Source organism: Portunus trituberculatus, chromosome 32 (genome assembly GCF_017591435.1).
Source record: "Portunus trituberculatus isolate SZX2019 chromosome 32, ASM1759143v1, whole genome shotgun sequence".
Classification (NCBI taxonomy): Eukaryota; Metazoa; Arthropoda; class Malacostraca; order Decapoda; family Portunidae; genus Portunus; species Portunus trituberculatus.
In genome coordinates this window covers 6,878,182-6,903,181 of record NC_059286.1, presented here as the reverse complement: position 1 = coordinate 6,903,181, position 25,000 = coordinate 6,878,182, and the positions used below count along the sequence as shown (strand labels likewise).

Here is a 25,000-nt window from a genome sequence, read left to right as displayed (position 1 = left end):
ACGATACTGACTCACTTCACTTCACGATACTGACTCACATTCACAACAGGGAAATATTTAAAAAGCTCGAAATAAACTTGATTTCAAAATACTTTCCCAAATACTGTTCCACCAAATGCCATGGAAACAGTGATGACATTGTGACGTACTTTGCCAACTAATAAACAGATATAAGCAAAACAGATAGAAAAAATATAGATAAACACAAATTTCCTTTAACCTTTCCAGTACAGGAACGCATTTTTATCATCATGAGTTTTGGGTATGATTAGACGATTTTATCTACACTAGGAAGGGTCTATGGAGGTGAGAAGATTAATGGCCAGTCTTACCTATTTTGATCCCCCACATAAGTTTCTGAAGGTGTACAAAATCACCAAACAGTAAGCAGAATGAATTGTAAACGCATCATGGTACTGAGTTAAAGGAAGAAACATATCACAACGACGAGATAAAGAGATAGTGAATAGATAGAGAGATATAACAGGTTGATAATACACTAAATGACAACATGAATTCTGGGACGCGAGTTCTTGTCACTCTTAACCCCTTTAGTGCTGGAACGCATTTTCATCATGAGTTTTGGGGATGATTAGACGATTTCATTTACACTAGGAAGGGTTTATGGAGGTCAGAAGATTAATGGCCAGAGTCTTCACTATTTTGACCTCCATGTAAATTTCTGAAGGTGTAAAAAATCACGAAATAGTAAGCAGAATGAATATGGAAACACGTCATAGTAGTGAAAGGATTAACACATGAAAACCTAAACACGTACAAATTGAACATCGTGAATTAGTAGAAAAATACAAAGATTAACCCTTTCAACGTGGTATACAGCAATTCACAGCACTAAAGACAACACACGAACTCATTCTAAACATCTATGTTGATTGAAAAGAATAGAATATGCTTTGTTTAGGCAGTATAATGTTTGAATATGGCTGTGCGATAAGAAAATACGTCTGAGCGTGACCAAAGATTGAGGAAAGGTGTGGGAAATGAGTGAACAGATTAATATACAACAAATAACAAAAATAACACGAATAATAGGTCTCAACGTTAATTTCTTTCCATCTCCAATAACAATAATAAAGAAAATAGCAAAAAAATCCACCTGCAATAATAATGATAAGGAAAATGGAAGGATTAATACACCTAAAATAACAAGAATAACACAAATAACGAGTCTCAACATTAATCTCTTTCCATCTCTAATAACAATAATAAAGAAGATAATAATACTAAATCCATCTCCAATAATAATAATAAAGACAATTAAAGGATTAAAACACAACAAATAACAAGAAATAACAAGAATAACAAGTCTGAACATTAATCTCTTTCCACCCTCAATAATAACAAAGAAAATAACAACAATAAAATAATAATCTTCTTCTGCAGCTGCTCCCATGTTCATATGGGGTCGCTGTTCCTCACTAGTCTTCTCCACAAGGCTCTGTCCCCAAACTCCTCTCCACTCAATCCTCTCTCCCTCAGGTCCTCTCCAATACGATCCTTCCATCTTTTCTTTGGCCTGCCACGTCGTCTTCTTCCCTCCACTTCCATATCCAATATCCTTCTGCCGACATATCCTTCTTCTCGCCTTTTGATATGACCGAACCATCGCATTCTCCTTTCTTGTACTTTCTTTGTCACCTCCGTTACTTTGGCTGTTCCTCTTATAAAATTGTTTCTCACTTTATCCCTCCTTGTCACCCCAAGCATCCACCTTAACATTCTCATCTCAGCAACCTCCAACTTATTCTCCTGTGCTTTCTTTATTGGCCACGTCTCCGCACCATATAACATGGCAGGTCTAACCACCGATTTGAACACTTTTCCCTTTACTCTTGCACTAATTTTTCGGTCACAGAGCACTCCAGTTGTTCTTTTCCAATTCTTCCAGCCCGATTGGATACGGTGAATGATCTCTCCATCCAGGTTGCCGTCCGCTGATATATGAGAGCCCAAGTATCTGAACTCCTTCACACCCTTTAACTTCATATCTTGCATCCATACTTCACTCTCCTGTCGACCATTAAAATTCAGATACTCCGTCTTCTCCCTGCTAATTCTCAAACCTCTCTCCTCCAATGCTCGTCGCCATCTCTCCAACTTTCTCTCCACACCATCTCTACTTTCATCCACCAAGACGATGTCATCCGCGAACAACATAGTCCACGGTGCCTCCTCCTTTATATTTTGAATACTGTCATCCATGAGTAGGTTGAACAGATATGGGCTCAGAGAAGATCCCTGGTGCAGGCCCACTCTCACACAGAACTCCTCTGTTGCTCCCACACTGCTCCTTACAATAAAATAATAAAATAAATAAAACAATAAAACAATAAAATAATAATAATAAAGAAAATGAATGAATTAAAACAACAAATAAAAAGAACAACACGAATAACAAATTTCAACATTAATTTCTTTCCACCCTCAATAATAAAGAAAATAATAATAATAATAACAATAATAAACGGTAATAATAATAATACTAATAACGAAAATGAATGAATAAAGACAAAATAACAAGAAAATGAATGAATTAAAACAGGAATGACAAGAAAATGAATAAATAAAACAAGAATGACAAAAAACATGAATGAATAAACAAGAACAATAACAAGAAAATGAATCAATCAAAACAAGAACAATAACAAATCACAACATTAATTTCTTTCCACCTCCAATAAGAAAAAAAATGATAATAACAAACGGTAATAATAATGGTCAAAAAAAAAAAAAAAAAAAAAATTTAACCCAATCCCACGAAGGCCTTGAGGAGCTCTGTGGGGGAGTGGGGATCAATCTCATCCCCACGTAATGTAAAGCGAGACCATCTATCGTGATCGAGGGGAAGTCTATCAGCGCGCCCCTCACTCGGAGCCTCTCAGCCTTTCCTTTCACTCGTATAAAATGATTGATAATTGAAAGTCAACACTGCCAGATCCTAAGCGATTCTTCAAAGTCCCCCCCCCACATTAGATATCTCCAGTTTTCCACGAGCTTCGGTATCGTGGATGGCGGAAAACGGTGTGAGTTGTTTGACTTCCTTAGAGAGAAACATGTGTGGTGTTTCAATGTAGAGATTTGTTATTTGAGTTTTTAAGGGTTTGTTCTTGTGTTTGTGTGTTTGTTGTGGCTTGTAGTGTTAGTTTGGTGTTTTTGTGGGTTGTTTGACTTCCTAAAGTGAGAAATATGTGTGGTGTTTCAATGTAGAGATTTGTTATTTGAGTTCTTAAGGATTTATTCTTGTGTTTGTGTGTTTGTTGTGACTTGTAGTGTTTTTGTGGTGTTAATGTGGGTGGTTTGACTTCCATAACATAAATAGAAGTGGGGATTTTCAATGCAGAAGTTAATTATCTTCTATTAGAATATTACTGATTAATTCTTGTGTTCGTGTGTTTGTTGTGACTTGTAGTGTTTGGTGTTAGTGTGGATGGTATGACTTCCATAACGAGAAATCAAAGTGGTGTGTTTCTATGTAGAGTTTTGTTACTAGAATTTAAGTGGTATATTCTGGTGTTTGTGTGTTTTTGATGACTTGTAGTGTTAGTATTGTGTTAGTGTGGATGGTTTGACTTCCATAATAAGGTAAAAAGTGTGGTGTTCCAACGTAGAATTTACTTATATGTTTGTGTGTTTGTTGTGACTTGTATAGTGTTAATGTGGATAAATAATGATAAATAAGTGTGGTGTTCATTAATATTGACTACTTTTCTTAATAAATAAATAATAAAAATCAGTAAACAATTGAACATATTAAACCTTCCCACTTTACCTCGTCAGTATCTCAGGTGTTGCTTTGCCCTTCTGTCTCACCTGCAAAGAGAAAGAAATACATATGTTAATTTTCCTGCATCGTTATTTTGCTATTGAAATGTTTGTCTGGTATTACTGTTGAAGCTATCGTAAGTGTATTTATTGTTTTTCCATTACGTTTTGGTTCTTTTGGTATATTTTTAGTAGGTTTAGTTAGTTAGTTAGTTAGTGTGTGTGTGTGTAATTCACCTCCTCGGTCGCCTGCTGGTCACCCAGCCAGTCTTCCCCATTACGGAGCGAGCTCAGAGCTCATAGACCGATCTTCGGGTAGGACTGAGACCACAACACACTCCACACACCGGGAAAGCGAGGCCACAACCCCTCCAGTTACATCCCGTACCTATTTACTGCTAGGTGAACACACCTCACAAATTAAGAGGCTTGCCCATTTGCCTCGCCGCCCCGGGACTCGAACCCAGCCCTTTCAATTGTGAGTCGAGCGTGCTAACCACTACACTACGTAGTGTGTGTGTGTGTGTGTGTGTGTGTGTGTTGGTTTACTGTAGTTGCCTATTCTTGGTCTATCTAGTTTATGATCTCTCTCTCTCTCTCTCTCTCTCTCTCTCTACAAAATACAGTATGTGAACTTTGCAAAATAAGCTACACACACACACACACACACACACACACACACACACACACACACACACACACACACACACACACACACACACACACACACACACACCATCTCTTGCCTCTATTTCCCGTGTGGGTCAGACTCGCCGCCTCCTCCTCCTCCTCCTCCTCCTCCTCCTCCTCCTCCTCCTCCTCCTCCTCCTCCTCCTCTACCTCCTCCTTCTCCTCCTCCTCCTCCTCCTCCTCCTCCTCCTCCTCCTCCTCCTCCTCCTCCTCCTCCTCCTCCTTCTCCTGGAATGGTAACTTCTCTCCCAAAGGGTAAGAGGAAAAAAAAGGGGGAAAAGGGACAAAAAGAAACGAAAAGTGACCTTACATATCATAGAGAGAGAGAGAGAGAGAGAGAGAGAGAGAGAGAGAGAGAGAGAGAGAGAGAGAGAGAGAGAGAGAGAGAGAGAGAGAGAGAGAGAGAGAGAGAGAGGAAAGTCTATCAGTCAGTGAGGGTCTCTCTCTCTCTCTCTCTCTCTCTCTCTCTCTCTCTCTCTCTCTCTCTCTCATATCAAGATACCTGTCGATATACGGAAAGCTGTCACTATTGAAGGAAATGAGAGCAAGAAGGAGAATGAGAGACAAGAGAGAGGAGAGAGACAGAGAGAGAGAGAGAGAGAGAGAGAGAGAGAGAGAGAGAGAGAGAGAGAGAGAGAGAGAGAGAGAGAGAGAGAGAGAGAGAGAGAGAGAGAGAGAGAGAGAGAGAGAGAGAGAGAGAGAGAGAGAGAGAGAGAGAGAGAGAGAGAGAGTATGATTGAAGTGACAAGTCTTTATATATTGTCAAAAAGCCATTACTGTATATACAACACACACACACACACACACACACACACACACACACACACACACACACACACACACACACACACACACACACACACACACACACACACACACACACACACACACACACACACACACACACACACACACATGACCTAACCTTACCTAACCTCATTCCAAATATACCCACCCTTCTCCTCATCTCCCTTTAATTCTCTCTCTCTCTCTCTCTCTCTCTCTCTCTCTCTCTCTCTGTAACCCTTTCTACCTCCCCAAAACACATCACCTAACCATATGAACACACCACCTCTCTCTCTCTCTCTCTCTCTCTCTCTCTCTCTCTCTCTCTCTCTCTCTCTCTCTCTCTCTCTCTCTCCCCTACATAAGCTTCCTACGCTCCCTCTCTCTCCCAATCAAGCTTATCAAGGGTTATGTCTGCTGTGTAATGGGAGGAGGAGGAGGAGGAGGAGGAGGAGGAGGAGGAGGAGGAGGAGGAATGCATGATGGGGAAGAAGACGAGGCATAAAGGAGGTAAAGGTTGGGGAGGAAGGGAGTAATTTTCTGGAGGGATGATGGAGGAGGAGGAGGAGGAGGAGGAGGAGGAGGAGGAGGAGGAGGAGGAGGAGGAGGAGGAGGAGGAGGAAAAGGATGAGGAGGAAGGTTAGATGGATGGAGGAAAGCATGCTACTGTGAGGCTGAAAGAGATGAAGAAGAAGAAGAAGAAGAAGAAGAAGAAGAAGAAGAAGAAGAAGAAGAAGAAGAGGAAGAAGAGGAAGGAGAGGAGAGGAAATGTTAGGGTAGAGAAGGATAAGGATGGATTATGAAGAAGAAGAAGAAGAAAAGAAGGAGGAGGAGGAGAGAAGAGGAAAGAAGAAAGAAAAAAAAACATTTAGGAAACAAAACATGGAGAGAGAGAGAGAGAGAGAGAGAGAGAGAGAGAGAGAGAGAGAGAGAGAGAGAGAGAGAGAGAGAGAGAGAGAGAGAGAGAGAGAGAGAGAGAGAGAGAGAGAGAGAGAGAAGAGAAGAATCACAATAACAATAATCTAAAATGAAACTAACAAAACTCATACTCCTCCTACTACTACTACTACTACTACTACTACTACTACTACCACCACCACCACCACCACCACCACCACCACCACCACCACCACCACCACCACCACCACCACCACCACCACTAAATCCCCAAACAATTCACCGTGCAGGAGGTTCATTAGGTAGACACACAGCAGACCAGGTGACTCGCGACGCTCCTTTCTGCATTGTAATGGACACCTTGAGGAGGCAGGAAGAGGATTGGATGAGAGAGAGAGAGAGAGAGAGAGAGAGAGAGAGAGAGAGAGAGAGAGAGAGAGAGAGAGAGAGAGAGAGAGAGAGAGAGAGAGAGAGAGAGAGAGAGAGAGAGAGAGAGAGAGAGAGAGAGTAATTGGAATAGGAGACTTTTTAAGAATAGTTTTCAAGTCAAAGCGACGAAAAATAAACTATGTAGTAGTAGTAGTAGTAGTAGTAGTAGTAGTAGTAGTAGTAGTAGTAGTAGTAGTAGTAGTAGTAGTAGTAGTAGTAGTAGTAGTAGTAGTAGGTAGTAGTAGTAGTAGTAGTAGTAGTAGTAGTAGTAGTAGTAGTAGTAGTAGTAGTAGTAGTAGTAGTAGTCGCAATGGTAATAGTTGTAGTTTAAACATCACACACCCACCCACGCACACAGCAATCACAATGAATAAGAACAACAGCAGTAGCAGCAATAGTAACAGTAGCAGCAGCAATAGTATTAACAGTAACAGCAGTAGTAGAGAGAGAGAGATAGAGAGGGTAGGAAGAAGGAAGAGGAGGTGGAAGAGAGGGCGGCTTTCCACGTTACCAGGCTGTGTTGTATTCGCATTGGCAAGGTGTGCGAGTGTTCTGACTGGAGGTGTGATGTCTGACTCCAGATGTGTGCTGCCGCCAGGTTGGAGAGGCAATACAAGTCAGTCTGTGCAACCTGCCTTACATCTCACTTCTGACTCTGCACTACTCGCCTGCCTTCCCTCCCTGGCGTTACTTCTATTTCCCCTTACTTTCTCGAGACTTCTTGCCCATTTTTTGAGACTGTTCTTGCCTTGTTTAACTTCACTTCTGCAGTCTCTTCCCGCCTTCTCTCCTTTCGATATCTCTATTCCTTACTTTCTCGTGACTCAATGCCCTGTTTCTGTAGTTTCTCGAAATTTCTTGCCCTTTTTTTTTGAGTCTATTCTTGCTTTGTTTAATGGATAATAGAAGGATGAAGGAAGGAAAAGAAAGAAAAAGAGAAGGGTAAAGGAAAGGGAGGAGGAGGAGGAGGAGGAGGAGGAGGAGGAGGAAGAGGAGGAAGAGAGGGAGATATGGTTGCAGTAGAGTACGAGAGAGAGAGAGAGAGAGAGAGAGAGAGAGAGAGAGAGAGAGAGAGAGAGAGAGAGAGAGAGAGAGAGAGAGAGAGAGAGAGAGAGAGAGAGAGGTCGTTTCTGGTTCCTGCGGATTTTCTTTTATTTTCTGCTCTTGTGGTTGTGACTTGAGTTGTTGATGATAGCTCTCTCTCTCTCTCTCTCTCTCTCTCTCTCTCTCTCTCGTAGAAGCATCTCTTTAAGTGCCGAAATATTGTAAGAAAAAAAAACATGGATTTATATTTACATTATTATTATTATTATTATTATTATTATTATTTATTATTATCAATATTATTATTACTATTACTACATTTTTCTTTCTTATTCTTTGCTTTCCCCTCTCCTTCAACACACACTCTCTCTCTCTCTCTCTCTCTCTCTCTCTCTCTCTCTCTCTCTCGTGTTTTCGCCTCCTCATCACATCCCCTTCCTTTCCCCTCACTTCCCCTCACTTCCTCTACGTCTCCGCTTCATCCCCAACTTATGAACTCCTTTACCCTCACTTTCCTTCCCCTCTTCTTTCCTTCCTTTGTTCCTCCTTTCATTCTTTTCCCCTTTTTTATTCCTCCTCTGTTTCATCATAATCTTACGTCATTCCTTTTGTTCCCTCCTCTACATTTCCCACTATCTCATGCTCCTCTTCCTCCTCCTCCTCCTCTTTCTCCTCCTCCTCCTCCTCCTCCTCCTCCTCCTCCTCCTCCTCCTCCTGTGCTCAGCCTCACAAACTAACTCTCAGGATTCGCTTCGCAATTTTAACTCGACATAAACAAGAGAAAAATGAAGCAACACAAGCTCTTTCTAAAGGGATAATGAACCTTAATAGTGCTCAGTGTGTGTGTGTGTGTGTGTGTGTGTGTGTGTGTGTGTGTGTGTGTGTGTGTGTGTGTGTGTGTGTGTGTGTGTGTGTGTGTGTGTGTGCTTTCTTCGGATAATTATGTCACTTATTTTTTTCGTATCACCTTTTTGGTCAAGAATTGTAGCCTGTTCCTCTCTCTCTCTCTCTCTCTCTCTCTCTCTCTCTCTCTCTCTCTCTCTCTCTCTCTCTCTCTCTCTCTCTCTCTCTCTCATCTTTAGTCTTTTCTCCTCTTTTTCTCTCATTTGTCGTTGTTTCTCCTTAATTTCCTCCACTCTCCATTATTTCCCTCCACTCTCACTCACTCATTCTCTCCATTTCTCCTTCCTTCTCATTACCTCCATAAATATGACTTTCCTCCACCCTTGAAGTTACTCTCTCTCTCTCTCTCTCTCTCTCTCTCTTTTCACTTATTTTCCATCCCTTTAACTCTTCACATATTTGACAGCGTGGCAGGAAAGGAGGGAAAAAACCATGAAGGGAGAGAAAGAGATGGTATTTTTTTCCCCTACTTTCCTTCCTTGTTCTCTCCTTTACTCTTTCTTCGTGTCAGGGAAACTGGCAGGTTCATATTTTCACTTAAATTTCCGTGATTTTTTAAAGTTTCCTGTCCTTCTTGTAATTAGTTGTCACGTTATTGGTATGGGAAGTGTGTGTGTGTGTGTGTGTGTGTGTGTGTGTGTGTGTGTGTGTGTGTGTGTGTGTGTGTGTGTGTGTTCTAGTGTTACGTGTAGAGTTGAGTTAAGTTACATTTGTGGTTGTCATTCATTAATACTTCACAATTTCATTCAGGTAGTAGTGGTAGTAGTAGTAGTAGTAGTAGTAGTAGTAGTGGTAGTGGTAGTAGTAGTAGTAGTAGTAGTAGTAGTAAGATAAATTCGATAACTCACAATTCTTGAAACCAAAACCATCCAAATTGAAGGAAGAAAAGAAAAAAATAAATAAATAAGAATGTCAAGAAAATGAATAAAGAAATAAGCAAATAAAAAGATAAAATAAATAAATATACAAACAAGTAAAAATAAAACAAAATAAAAATAAGTAAACAAATAAATAAATAAATAAATAACATGAATAAAGAAATAAATAATGAAAATAGATAAGTGAATAAAAAATAATGAATGAAATAAATGAAATAAATAAAAAATAGAAAACAAATAAGAAAAAAAAAAACATCAACATATCAACACAGACTAACACATTTTTTCAACACAGACTGACACATTTTTCAACACAGACTGACACATTTTTTCAACACAGACTGACACATTTTTCAACACAGACTGACACATTTTTCAACACAGACTAACACATTTTTTCAACACAGACTAACACATTTTTTCAACACAGACTGACACATTTTTCAACACAGACTGACACATTTTTCAACACAGACAGACTGACACATTTTTCCACGCCAGCGATTCAACACAAACAGTTCAAACCAAGATGCTTTTCAATCCGTCTCAATATCCTTCCTTTCCTCGTGTGTCTGTGTGCGTGTGTGCGTGTGTGTGTGTGAGTGTCAGCAACGTAACAATGGGAGACGAAAGATGGCGCAAACCAATGTTGAGAGTGGATCAAAAAGCTTTCACAACACTGGAAAGCCGTAACCTGGCGCCGCGTTTTCTTCGCTTGGTTACGTATGTGAGTCCTGTTTTCTATGTAAATCAGCCAGCACTCACTACCAGCCGCCGATTCCACGGAGACGATCACAATGGCCCGCCGCGTCCCCTCCCTGCGTTTTCTACACGCCGCGAAGCTGTTGGAATATCGTTTTCTCTTAAGGTTCTCTCGTGTATCAGTGTGTGAGGCGATCCCAAGAGCTACCCAACCTCGCCAGTCCTCCTCCTTCTCCTCCTACTCTTCCTTCTTCTTCTTCTTCTTCTCCTCCTCCTCAGGTCAGACTCGACAGCTGCTCCTCAGAGGCTGACAAGAGAGAGAAGGATAGGAGGAATAGGATGGAGAGGGAGGAGAGATAAAAGGAGGAGGTGAGGGAGAAGCCATCCAATATGTCCCTATCCAGCAAAGGTTAGGATAGAGAGAGATGGAGAAAGGGAGAGCGGGAGAGAGGGAGAGAGGAGAGGGCTATCTGAACCCGATTGTGGGGGAGAAAGAACATAAGAGAGAGGGATATAAGGATAGGAGAAAATAGTGTGAGGAACAGGGGTAGTGGCGGGAGGAAGGGTCAAGGAGCAAGGTGGTGGGGGTAAAGGAGGGGATCCAATGTCCTGATGTGCAACGGGAATCCTTTTGGTGCGATTGAAGTGGTTTGGGTTAAATTCGGTAGGTTTTGGGCCCGCCGTCGTGTTCTTGGCAGGATTCACGTCTTTTTAAGGGATAGGCAGACTCTGTTAAGGGTTTGAGTACTGTGTGATGCAAGGAAGCGGTGTTTTTCAGCTTGGATCGCATTTAACCCCTTCAGTATCATGACGTATTTCCATATTCATTCTGGTTACTGTCTGGTGATTTTCTACAGCTTCAGAAACTCATGTGGGAGATTGAAATAGTGAAGACAGTGGCCATTAATTTTCTGACCTCCATAGACCCTTGCTAATGTCAATAAAATGGTCTAATTGTACACAAATCTCAAGGTAATAATGTGTCCTGGTACTGAAGGGGTTAAAGTGTGACTAGAAGGTTTTTTGTGTCTTATACGTAAATATCGTGTGTATTTCTGTGTATAAGAGGTTATTTTATGAAAGATTGGGTAGTTTTTCTCCTTGGATTACGAAAATTTCTAAGCTGGATTATTATTTTTCACAGTAAACGTCATGTAAGTTCCTGCAGGGATAAGATAAATTTCAGGGAAGGTGAAGTAAATTTTTGGAAGAGTTCTGGCAAAAAAAAAAAAAAAAAAAAAGTGCAGTATTAAAATAGTTTCCGGTGGAGAAGGTTCGTTTTCTTTTGATGCGGGTAATAATGTGCAAAATTAGCTCTTAAAACGAGGAGATGCAAAGGTTAATTCACCAGAGCTTTGGACGAGCATCTCATATTCATCCTGAGCCTCTGAATTAACTCTCACGCCCTCCCCTTCCCCCCCTATCCCTCCCATTCCTACCCCTTTCTTCCTCTTCCATTCCCTTCCCGCCTCTTTTCAAAGCAGTCAAGTCTTTAACTAACTCAGAGCCCCTTCCTTCTCTCCGCCCTACTAATATTTTAAGTGCGTCTCTCACCCTTCTACTTCCAAGTCTTGAGGGCGTCTTGCTGCCTCAGGGATGGAGGACAATCAAGCAATACAAACAGTAATATTCTCATCAAGGCGACCGCTGCTTCCCTCCCCTCCTGGATGCTCGGGGGTCATGGGTGTAGTGGAGGTGTAGGGAGGGTGTAGCCAGAAGCGCCGCCCCCTTCTCTCCCTCCCGTCGGCTCCCTCACACACATATACAAGCTTCCGGCGTCTTTGGCTTAACTTTTTCTAGATTAAAGGTTCTTTTCATCGAGTTTAAGATCGTCTTAGTCTCTTGAAATCCATCACAGCGGCCTTAAATTCTTCTACGGTCGTAAAAACTTCAAAGCGTACCATAAACTGCTCTTGGGGGCGCTCTTAACGTCCTCTTTCTATAGTCTTCAGGGCGGCATTAGCGAGACACGACCCTGCAAGTGTTACGGGCACTGAGACCCTCCGGCGACCACAGCCAGTACAATGCACGGGGCAGGAGTGGGAAGTGGCGGGGAGGGAGGCAAGACATTCAGATGGCAAGCTCAGGTATGTTATGAGTCCAAAGGGAATAACTAGCCGTAGGAGATGAGGTTATGTGAAGTAATGAGAATGAAGAAAGGTGAGATTAAGACGTGACGGAGCAGTAGAGTGTTAAGGTGTTTGAAAATGATTGCCGGTAGGAATGAAGGAACTGTTTGACGTAAGAAGGTATGAAAGACTGAGGCTCGGATGAAGATTCCTAAGTATGTGGTAAAGATGTCAGGGAAATACTACCTATAAAAGTGTGAGAGATCGCTTCAGGTGCGGACAGATGGTGAGGAGAGACAGGAGAGTGTTGTGAGAGACTGGAAAATGGAAAGATAATAGACATTGTTTTTTTTTTAATGGAGATCTTGAATATATAAGAAATAGAAGAAAACAGAAAAGACTAAGTGGAGAAGGTGAGACAATAACTGAAGGTGTATTAAGATAGATACAGTACATGCTGCGACACGAAATGGCAAAAAAAAAAAAAAAAAAAGAAAAGAAAAAAACTCTAGCACATGAGAAAAAAGAAAAAAGGCAGAAAATAACATGAAATTGAAAAAAAAATAAAAATAGACACAATGATAAAAAAACAACAACGGGAAACGAAAAAAAAAAGAAACGAACTAAAATACATAACAAAAACCAAGTGAAAAAAATAGAAATAAAACCAAAAATGGATAAAACAAAACAAAAACTAACTAAACATTAACAAACACCACGACACAACTAGAGAAGGTCAGAGAAAGAGAAAGAGAAAGACAGAGCGAAAAAAAACCGAAGTGAGGCCTCTAGGTAAGTGTCCTTTGTGAGAGAGAGAGAGAGAGAGAGAGAGAGAGAGAGAGAGAGAGAGAGAGAGAGAGAGAGAGAGAGAGAGAGAGAGAGAGAGAGAGAGAGAGGGAGAGGGAGGGCACGAGACACACACACAGACACAAGCCCCTGAATCTAGCGAGGTGAATACGCCCTTGTGATGCCTTTGAGGGGATGGCATTGAGGCAAAGGCGTTGTAGACTCGTGGGGAGGTTAAGGGCCTGGTCATTCTGAAGAGGGCACGAGGAGAGGGGTACTTCAAGGGGGGGTACAAACTCCTCAGCCCTCTTAGGAATTCCAGGCTAAGAGGGAGAAGAGAAAGAGGAGGAGGTTTGGCAGTGGGAGGGGATAGAAGAGAAGAGATCCGATAACCGATAAGAGGAGATAAGAATAAGACGCGAGACGGAGAGGGAATGATAAGAGGATGAAGGATAATAGATAAAGGAACGTTGAAGGATATTAATGTCTAGAAAAAAGGTGAAGATTTTGAAAGATTCGGTTGGAAATAATGCAGAGAGAGAGAGAGAGAGAGAGAGAGAGAGAGAGAGAGAGAGAGAGAGAGAGAGAGAGAGAGAGAGAGAGAGAGAGAGAGAGAGAGAGAGAGAGAGAATATCAGACGAGTATTGGACGAGGAAAGATTGACTTCAGATACCGTGAGATGAGAGAGAGAGAGAGAGAGAGAGAGAGAGAGAGAGAGAGAGAGAGAGAGAGAGAGAGAGAGAGAGAGAGAGAGAGAGAGAGAGAGAGAGAGAGAGAGAGAGAGAGAGAGAGAGAGAGAGAGAGAGAGAGAGAACAGAAGGATAACAAAAAGAAAAAAAGGAGGAAACGTAGCTAGTGTCCATTATTTGATGCCAGGAAGACAAAGGTGACAAAGGAGGAGGAGGAGGAGGAGGAGGAGGAGGAGGAGGAGGAAGAAGGAAAACGAAGAAAAAAGTAGGGTATTTCACCTTCCCATCATTCTAATCTTTTTCTTCCTCCTCCTCTCCTTCTCCTCCTCCTCCTCCTACTCCTCCTCCTCCTCCTCCTCCTCCTCCTCCTCCTCCTCCTCCTCCTCCTCCTCCTCCTCCTCCCCCTCCTCCTTTTTCTCCTCCAGTATCAATGCATGTCTTCTTTAAACACTTTCTGAAATAAACATCTTTACACCCATCGCTCAAACGTGAACAATGCAACACTATTCTCTTTCGCCTCTCTGTTTTCCTCCACCTTCCCTGCCCAAGATAATAAAGTAAGTGACTCGACCAAACATTTTCTTGATATTCCTCTTGTTTTCATCTTTGTCATCGTTCTTAATAAGTAAAGATGTTTCCAATTTTTTTCTTGGTGTACTAGAATATAAATAAATGAGTGTATGAGAGAGAGAGAGAGAGAGAGAGAGAGAGAGAGAGAGAGAGAGAGAGAGAGAGAGAGAGAGAGAGAGAGAGTATTTACAATCATTATATCTCATGACTTGAGAAAATAAATGAGATGAATGAAACAAACTGGAAAAGGAATCTCTCTCTCTCTCTCTCTCTCTCTCTCTCTCTCTCTCTCTCTCTCTCTCTCTCATTCTTCCCCTCCATCCCTCTTCTGAATAAGTCCAGGCGCCGTCACCCTCCACGTACTCCTTCCTCTCTCTCTTCTTCCTTTCCTCCTCCCATCTTTCCGTATGCACGAGCTACTCCAATGCCTTCCTCCTCCTCCTTCTTCCTCCTCCTCCTCCTCCTCTTCCTCCTTCTTCCTCCTACCGATGTCAGGGTTAAGCCACATTCTGTTATTAAAACACTTTGTATTCACCAGTTTTTCCCTTGGTATTTTCCCTCCTCCTCCTCCTCCTCCTCCTCCTCCTCCTCCTCCTCCTCCTCCTCCTCCTCCTCCTCCTCCTCTTATATTCCATTCTTCGGGTAAACGTAAAGGGCGGTGAATTTTTAGCTTCCGTGGAAATGATGATGACAAGAATAGAAGACAGACAGGAAAGGGAGCAAGAAATGGAAGGGAGCGGGGGAGAAGCGAGGCGGGGAGGAGAGTCAGGGCGGGGCGAGGCTGGGCGAGGCGAGGCGGGGCAGCAAGGGACAAGGAGGGAGGGCAGGAAAGGGAAGGCTAAAGGAGAAAATGCATATAAATTGTTGCCACATCGGTTATTCGCTGCGTCTCTCCGTCCACTTATATTATTTGTGAGGGCGTGTCAGTCCCTTTACTATCACCTCCCCCCCTCTCTCTCTCGTATTCTCTTTCCTCTTCCTCCTCTTCTTGTCTCTCAAATTCCCATTTCCTGTAATTCAAAAGGTATACGATTAATTTAACCGTTCTAATACTGGCATACATTTTTTACCTTGAGATTTGTGTACGATCAGACCGTTTTATTGACATTACGAAGGGTCTATGGAGCTCAGAAGATTAATGGTACAGAGTCTTCACTATTTTAATCGCCACATGAGTGTTTTTATCTATTTCATTATCTTATTGTCTATTTATTTGTGTGTGTGTGTGTGTGTGTGTGTGTGTGTGTGTGTGTGTGTGTGTGTGTGTGTGTGTGTGTGTGTGTGTGTGTGTGTGTGTGTGTGTGTGAAACGAGACTTCCTCACCTTGCCCTCCTCCTCATAGTATTCAAGGTAAGGTTGGTGGTGGAAAGCATTCGTGTTTGCTATCTTATCTCTCAACTCAGCTCAACACAACTGCTTGGTCTTCCTTTGTGTGTCTGTGTGTTCTCTTTCCTCTCGCCCATATCCAGGTATTGGGTGAATATAATGATAAAATAAAGATACAAGTATAAGCTAAATGCCATAATATAAATTGCATCATATTAATTTCAGACGTAATTTCCTGCATTTCTAATTTACGTCACTGGTTTCACACAGAGGCAAATACATCACAGGTAATAGTAAAACAGTATTAACCAAAGGCACTTACTCACTCACTCACACACACACACACACACACACACACACACACACACACACACACACACACACACACACACACACACACACACACACACACACCTTGCATAATTTCCTTTCATCGTATCATTCCAAGTTTACTCCATTTCCAGACCATATGCGCATCACTCTATTCTCGACCCCAGTCAAGGATTTCACTCGCAAGCAAACATATCACTGCCTGTACACTGGAATTGAAAGGCATCCATTTATTCACACCCACCCAATAAGAGCACTTACTAATTCATACCCACCCAATTCACAACCCAGCGTCCCAAACAATGCCGCGCTGTACCACCACCAAAAGGCTCCAGTTGAGGCTATGCAGGGTTTTAAAGGATGTTTTTACGGTTCTAGTGACAGTTTAACATTATTTCTACGTTAGTGTTAGTGAAAGCCAGGCAAATCATCTCTTCTAAGGCTCCAGTTGGTTTCTAAGAATGCTTTTGCGGTTTATAGTGAAAGTTTAACAGTTTAACAATATTTCTTCGTTACTGTTATTAAAATCCAGAAACATCGTCTCTTTAAATGGCTCTAGTTGAAGGTACACGGATTTCTAAGGATGTTTTTTTACGGTTCTAGTGACAGTTTAACATTTTTACCATTACTATAGAGAGGAAATCTTGAAAACCAAGCAATTTATCTCTTCTAAAGACTCTAATTCAAAATACATAGGTTCTAAGGAAGGTTAATGGCCAGTGTTCACTATTTTAATCCCCTACATATGTTTCTGAAGCTGTATAAAATCACCAAATAGTCACCAGAATGAATATGGAAACACATCATGGTAGTGAAGGGGTTAAGAGCTTTCTACATAATTAAATAGCGAAACTGTCTGGAAAACCCGGCAAATCAGCACTGCGGCCTTGGAAAATATTAGTGGTGAGAGAGCAAAGGGTATCAGAATGCAGGCTACACATACACACACCTTTCATCACATCCTAACACCGTCCCACACCTGCAGTCATAGCCACTCTCTCTGACTCTTGCATCCTTTCCTCTTTGCCTTCCTTTATACTCGCACAGAGACACACAGACACCTTGAATCGCCTCTCCAGCACTCACTTTCACTGCTTCACACCTCCAGTCCTTGCCTTTCGTCCCTGCAATGGTCTGGCCCGCGTACATTCACCTCAGACTCGTCATTGCTGCTACGTATTGAAAACCATTAAAGCTTGCAGATCCGCTAAGTGGATTGGAAGGTATCCCGCCCTGATGATACTCTGTTTGTCTGCCTGTCTGTCTCTTTGCCTCTCTATCTGTCTGTTTTCTCTCTCTCTCTCTCTCTCTCTCTCTCTCTCTCTCTCTCTCTCTCTCTGTCAATCTATTTTTCCATCTCCCTCTTTCTCTCTCTGTCAATCTATTTTTCCATCTCTCTCTCTCTCTCTCTCTCTCTCTCTCTCTCTCTCTCTCTCATTATAGTCTAATTTCTTTTTATTTGTGCGCCAAAAGTTAAGGTTTTATCATATTTTGTTCTCTTTCAACCTCTTTCATGTGTTTTCATTTGAATTTTATTACGTTTTGGCTATTTTGCTTTTCTGTTTTTCATTTTTTTTTGTCATTTTCATTTCTTTGTTTTATTTTCCACTTTTTATTTCTTTGATGTGTTTTGCTTTCCTGTTGTGAGTTAATGCACGGTTTGTCTTAGTTTGGTCACTAACAGGCCCTTAACAACATTGGTTTAACGTAACAGTTTCAACATAACACTATTTCACTATTTCTACCTCTAACCCTCATCAGTTTTGAGACGCATTTTTATCATGAATTGTTGGTGTGATTAAACGATTTTATTTGGCAAGGGTCTATGGAGCTCACAAGATTAATGGCCAGAGTCTTCACTGTTTAAATCTCCACTTAAGTTTCTGAAGCGGTATAAAGTCATCAAATAGTAACCAGAACGAATAAAAAAAACGCGTCATGGTACAGAAGACGTTAACATTTAATTGCTTCATCATCAAGCTTCTTTCTTCATACACTGTAGAGCTAAGCTACGAATATTGTGCATTCAATTAACTGGAACGCGCATAATAAGATACATTAACATACACAACAGATAATAACGATAATAATAATAATAATAATAAAATAGTAATCTTCCTTTTCCCTGTCTGTCTGTCTGTCTGTCTGTCTGTCTGTCTGTCTGTCTGTCTCTCTCTCTCTCTCTCTCTCTCTCTCTCTCCCTCTCTGTCTGTCTGTCTGTCTGTCTGTCTGTCTGTCTGTCTGTCTCTCTCTCTCTCTCTCTCTCTCTCTCTCTCTCACACACACACACTTTATCTGAGCAATCTTTTCATCACGGTCTAGGAAGAGTCATTACAATCATCATGAATTGCAAGGCAGCGGCGGAGTGAGTGTCTTAACCATCCGATGCTATCTCACACAACACTCACACTCACACTTATTAATTATTCCTTTACATGTAGGAGAGAAAAGGCTGAGGGAAACTGGATGAAGGGAAAAACAAAGCCATCACTAGAACGAACAACAGTGATAATGATAAGAACAGCATGAACAATACCAACACTACTACCACCACTACCACTACCCAAATTTACAACAACAACAATAATAATGACAATAAAAATAACGTCACCACAATCACCACCACCATCCAAAACAACAAAAATAGTAATAACAGCAACAACAATATCACTACTCCAACCATCACCACCCAAACCACCGCCACTACCACCCAAACTACCATCACCAACAACAATATAAATAACAGCAACAAGAACAACAAGAAACACCAACAGCAATAACAATAACAATAACAACAATAACAGGAGGAACAGCAGCAGCAATGATAATGAAAAGAAGAACAGCAGCAACAACAGCAACAAGTATAATAACAATAATAATAACAACAAGAAGAACAGCAACAAGAACACCACCAACAATAATAATAATGATAATAATAATAATAATAATAATAATAATAATAATAATAGTAATAAAAACAGCAATAAAAACAACAACAGCAACAATAACAACAGCAACAACAACAATAACAACAATAACAAGAACAATAACAACAATAACAAGAACAACAACAACAATAACAAGAACAACAACAACAACAGCAGCAGCAACAATAACAACAACAAAACACCCACTAACAGAAGCATAGAATATTGTCAGAAATTGTAACATTAGTATATTGAACCCTTCCTCTTAAACCTTCTCTTTTTCAAACACTTTTTTGCTTTTTTTTTTTCCATTACCACTTGTAACTTTCCAGCCTCGTGTTTGTGGCCAAGTCTCCTGAAATAGTTCCGTAGCTTGCAACCTTTTCAGAAATATATTTGTACTTAAGTCTCATAAATGTTTCAGTAGCTTAAAAATATCTCGCATTCTTTTTGGTTTTCCGTGTGATTATGCAAACTATTTTCTTTGTACAGTGCTTTTGATGCGAGCAAATGATTATCACAGTAGGAAGGCTATTTCACATACAGAAGGACATTTAGCTAGTTCATTTTTTTTTTTTTTTTAAGTCTTTCAGGACCACGCCGCGTTTTAGCGATTTTATACAGCTTCAGAAATTATGTAGGGATTAAAATAGTAAAGACTCTAGCCATTAATCTCTTGACCTCCATAGACCCTTCCTTATGCAAATAAAATCGTCTAATCATACCACAAAAATCAAGGTAAAAATGCGTCTTAGAACTGAAGGGATTAAACTGTTTGGAATCTCGTGTCTATCTTTTTCCATTTTAATTGGTAGAGAGATTACAATTGTGTGTTTTTATTAATGAATATCGTATCTAAACACTCAAGACGATACAAATTTTATATAGATGAATGACTTATGTAATGTGTGTTTGTATGTATGTATGTATTTATGTATGTATGTAACACTAGCTAGAAAAAAATAAATAGATGAAAGAAATATACTCTCTCTCTCTCTCTCTCTCTCTCTCTCTAGTCTTCCATATCTCGTTCCCTTAATAACATTTTTCCGTAATCTGATTGGTTTTTTCAGTCCCAATGGAGCGTCTAATTGGTTGAGTGCCCCGCAATGCCCAACCAATGAAGAGCCAGATAGTGTTTGCCTCCCGCCCACCAACCAATCTCTTCACGTGCACAGGAAAGCAAGGGATGTGTAATGGTATGTCTCTGATGGTGCCTTGAGAGAGAGAGAGAGAGAGAGAGAGAGAGAGAGAGAGAGAGAGAGAGAGAGAGAGAGAGAGAGAGAGAGAGAGAGAGAGAGAGAGAGAGAGAGAGAGAGAGAGAGAGAGAGAGAGAGAGAGATCCTATTCACTTTATCATCCACTCCTATATACTAAAATACACAAATACATATATACAAATTATAATCCTACTTATAACTATTTTACATAAGAATAATACCACTCATGAAATATAAACCATAAAATCATAATTATTTTTTCTTAGGAGCAATAAAAATCATATTATAGTGTGTGTGTGTGTGTGTGTGTGTGTGTGTGTGTGTGTGTGTGTGTGTGTGTGTGTGTGTGTGTGTGTGTGTGTGTGTGTGTGTGTGTGTGTGTGTGTGTGTGTGTGTGTGTGTGTAAAAATAAGAAAAAGAGAAGAAAGAAGTAAAAAATTAAAGAGGAAGGAAGAGAAAGATGCGGAAGACAAAGAGGAGGAGGAGGAGGAGGAGGAGGAGGAGGAGGAGGAGGAGGAGGAGGAGGAGGAGTAGGAAGAAGAGGAAGAGACCATGAGAGTAATATCTTTCTATCCTATTCTCTCTTGTTTTTCTCCTCCTCCTCCTCTTCCCCACCCTCCTCCTCCTCCTCCTCCTCCTCCTCTTCCCCCACCCTTCTCCCTCTCCTCCTCCTCCTCCTCTTCCTCCTCCTCCTCCTCCCCAGGAAGACACAGGCCACCTAGCACTCTCATCCCTCCTCCACACTCATCCAGTCACTTATTAACCAACTGAGGCGAAAGATATTAATACTCCACCCCTTAATGGCAGAGAGAGAGAGAGAGAGAGAGAGAGAGAGAGAGAGAGAGAGAGAGAGAGAGAGAGGGAGGGAGAAGACGAGCCCTGAAAATATATCTCCAGTCACGATAGAGTCCTTCCCTCTTTCCCCTTTCATTCCTCCTCCTCCTCCTCCTCCTCCTCCTCCTCCTCCTCCTCCTCCTCCTCCCTTTCTTCCTCCTCCTTCTCAGCCGCAAGGAACTCTCATATCTGAAAAGGCTGTTAAAATATGGTGGAAACAAGATTCTTGGAGAAGCACCGACCTTTTTAAACCAAAATACTTAGAAAATATAGTTTATGGCCCACAGGAAGAAGGCATGGAGGAGGAGGAGGAGGAGGAGGAGGAAGAGATAGATATTTAGCTTAGAATATAAAGGAAGCGAAGAAAAGGAAAATAGAAAGAGAGGTACATAGAGACAGAGAGAAGGAGCGAGAGCGAGAGAGAGAGAGAGAGAGAGAGAGAGAGAGAGAGAGAGAGAGAGAGAGAGAAAAGAAAGATGAAGATAAAGGCTGAAGGCAGGAAAGAGGGAGGGAAGGAAATAAGACGAAGGAATGAGAGAAGTGAGGGAATGACACAATGAAAAGAGAGAGAGAGAGAGAGAGAGAGAGAGAGAGAGAGAGAGAGAGAGAGAGAGAGAGAGAGAGAGAGAGAGAGAGAGAGAGAGAGAGAGAGAGAGAGAGTGACGGAGGGTAAAACAGAGAAGAATGGAGGAGATAAAAAGATGACAGAATAAAGAGATCAGCAAGATGGAAAGAATGGAAGAGGAAGAGAAAGAAGAAAGGGGAAGAAGAAACAAGACAAGATGGTGGACTTAACACAAACAAGGACAAGGAAGAGAGAGAGAGACAACAGTGAGAGAGAGAGAGAGAGAGAGAGAGAGAGAGAGAGAGAGAGAGAGAGAGAGAGAGAGAGAGAGAGAGAGAGAGAGAGAGAGAGAGAGAGAGAGAGAGAGAGAGAGAGAGAACTATAACTGACCACCACCATAAAAAATACAAAAAGAAGAAAGAAAACTCACAAAAAAACGTCAAAAATAAAGTAAAACTGAAAATAAAACACAAAAAAATAGAAAACAAGAAAAAAAAATAGTTGAACCTTTCCAAAATCACCAAAAGCAAAAAAAAAAAAAAAAAACTTTCACCATTACTTTCATCACCATTATTTTCATCACTATTATTTTCATCACCATTATAAGTCTCGTATTCTCAAACACTTCTATGGTTTACCCCCACTATTTCATAAAGCTTCATTTAGGTTTACACGAGATTTTTAAGGTGTTTTTACGGTTCTAGTGGCAGAGTGATAAGATTTCTACATTATTAACTAGCAGAACACTCTTGAAAACCCTTCTAATCATATCTGCGACATTGGAAATTTGTCCTGGTGAGGGAATAAAGCGTTTTTAAGCAAGTTTTCGCGTTTTTAGTGGCAGAATGACAAGATTTCTACACTATTAACTGGAGAAACACTCTTGACAACCCCGCTAATCATCTCTGTGGCCTTGAAAAATAGTCATAGCGAGAGAACACAGCGTTTTTTAATATGAATCTTTGAAGTGTGACCATTTGACTGTTTGTGGCTGGATGACTGTATGAGTGTGTGTCTGTGTGTGTGATTGCCTGGCTGTGACTCGTGACCATGTGGCTGTTATGCTGTGGCTGCATGACTGTGTGAGTGTGTGTGTCTGTGTGATTGGATGGTTGTGACTGTGTGTGTATGAGCGTGTGTGTGTGTGTGTGTGTGTGTGTGTGTGTGTGTGTGTGTGTGTGTGTGTGTGTGTGTGTGTGTGTGGGCTGCATGGCTGTGACTGTATGTGTGTGACTGCATAACTATGAGTGCATGTTTGGATGACTGCATGACCTAAAGGTATTAATGTTTAACCTCTCTAGTACTGGGACACATCTTTACCTTGAGATTTCTGTACGATTAGACCATTTTATTTACATTAGGAAGGGTCTATGGAGGTCAGAAGATTAATGGCCGGAGTCTTCACTATTTTAATCCCCCACAAGAGTTTCTGAAGCTGCATAAAATCAAATAACAAGCAGAATGAATATGGAAACGCGTCATGGTACTGGAGAGGTTAAATCCTGACTGGCTGATTGGAAGTTACATGTGATGAGAGAGCAAAGCGTTTCTGAATACGAGCATAACACTGAGAGATTGAATAGGATTGGATTTTTCATTAGGCACCGCGAGAGCAAGGGTCATCTGGCGCCGCTACGATATGTTAAAAAAACTAACTAAAAGCTCTTAAGAATAACGAAATTAAAAGTGACTAAAAATACATGGTGCCTAGAGTGGTGAGTGTTATCAGAAGCACCATGCATCACCTCAGGCTTCACACACAGACACACAGCGCTTACTTGAGGAGAATTAGTGGAGTTATTGCTATTGCTATCATTGGGGAGGGAGAGAGAGAGAGGGAGGGAGGGAGGGAGGGAGAAAGGGAGGGAGGTAGGGAGGGAGATAGGGAGAAAAGAGGAGAGGGAAGGGGAGAAAGGGAGGGAGGGAGCTAATAAGGGAAGGAGAGAGGGAGCTAAGGAGGGAAGGAGCGAGGGAGAGAGAGGGAGTGAGGGAGGGAGGGAAGGAGGGAGGGAGGACGGGAGAGGAGGGAGGGAGGGAGGGCAAGACTGTCAGAGAGCCCTTGCTTAGCACAATAACCCTATGAAACACGACCTTTTTGAGAAGACGCCTCGTGGGTTGCCGGCTTTATGTTGCGGAAAATAATCTCTCTCTCTCTCTCTCTCTCTCTCTCTCTTGGAAATATTTTTAAGGGTTATTTTGAAGTGGAATATTTAAGGGCGGTTATGTAAGGGAAGGTTAGGTTAGGTTAGGTCAAAATATATCAAGTTAGGTTAGGTTTAGTTAAATACCGTTAAGTTAGGGTAGGTTAGGTTAGGTTAAGTTAAGAAGATTTAGGCTAAGAAACGTTAGCCAAAGTTAGAATAGGGAAGATTAAGTCAAAATAGGTTAAAGAAAGTTAGAATATTATGAGATGTAGAAATCTGGGAATCTTTCAATTAGGTTAGCTTAGGGGAAGTTATGTCAAGTTTAGTTAGTTTAAATCATGTCAGGTTTGGGTAGGTTTAGTTAGGTTTAAGTTAGATTAAGTTAGGGAAACATAAACAAGGAAACGTGAGCCAAGGTTAGAATAGGGAAGATTAAGTTAAAACAATTTAGGAAAGTTAGAATCATAGGTTAGGTTAGGTTAAGTTAGCAAGATTTAGGTTAGAAAACGTGAGCCAAGGTTAGAATAGGAATGATGAAGTTAAAACAAGTTAGGAAAGTTAGAGAGTCAAGGAAGATTAAGCTAGAATTGTTTAAAGAAAGTTAGAATATCAAGAAATGTACATATATGAAAATCTTTTAATTAGGTTAGATTAACTTAAAGTATGTAAAGTTTATCCCATTCTTTTAGCTAATTCCCTCGGACCTGCAAGGGAACTGGCAGCCAAGTGGATCTTTTTATATCGATTTATGTTGCCCTAGACCAGTTGTCCCCTCTTACAAAAAAAAGTTAGGTTGTACAGTAAGAGTATCATACATGTCATTGGTGGGTGTTTCCTTTCTGCAAGACTAACCAGGACTCTTGATTCATTTCTTTGTTCCTATAGTGCGTTAAAGTGTGGAGAAGAGAGACGGTTGAGAAAAGCAATCTTGTGACGCGCTGAAGTTATGATATATTGAGTAAGATTAGATTAAAGTCATGAAAAACGATCAGAATCCCTAGACTAAATTAGGTAAGGTTAAGTTAGGATGTGAGGGAGGATGCTAATGTTACTCTAGATAAAGTTAGATTAATTCAAAGTGTTATGAAAGATATTCGAGTCACAAGATTAGATTAAGTTTGATTGTGATGGAGACTATTAGTGTTAGTCTAGATAAAGTTAGGTTAAGTTAGATTATGAAGAATATTAATGTTAGTATAGATAAGGCTAGATTAATTTTGTGTGCTATGAAAGTTATTTGTGTCACTAGATTACGTTAAGTTAGAATAACATAGAGAATATCAATGTTAGCCTAGATAAGGTTAGGTTAAGTTAGGAGATCATGAAGAATAATGTTAGTCTAGAAAATGTTAAGTTAATTCAGAGTGTTATATAAAAGATATAAAAGATAAGGTTAAATTAAGTTAGATCATGAAGAATATTAATGTT

General features: G+C 40.9%; 2 protein-coding genes across 2 annotated transcripts in view; both read right to left on the bottom strand.

Moving 5' to 3' along the window:
• LOC123511942 overlaps window positions 1–9,782 on the bottom strand; it is a 10,489-nt gene extending 707 nt beyond the window's left edge. Inside the window, exons 1-2 of the mRNA XM_045268050.1 lie at window positions 9,712–9,782; window positions 1,763–2,311 (exon numbers count right to left, since the gene is read on the bottom strand). Of these exons, the coding sequence (XP_045123985.1) occupies window positions 1,763–2,311; window positions 9,712–9,782 (620 nt within the window). The remainder of the gene's footprint in view (window positions 1–1,762; window positions 2,312–9,711) is intronic.
• Window positions 1–25,000, bottom strand: part of LOC123511899 (chaoptin-like) — a 253,361-nt gene that overhangs the window by 101,155 nt on the left and 127,206 nt on the right. The window lies entirely within an intron of this gene.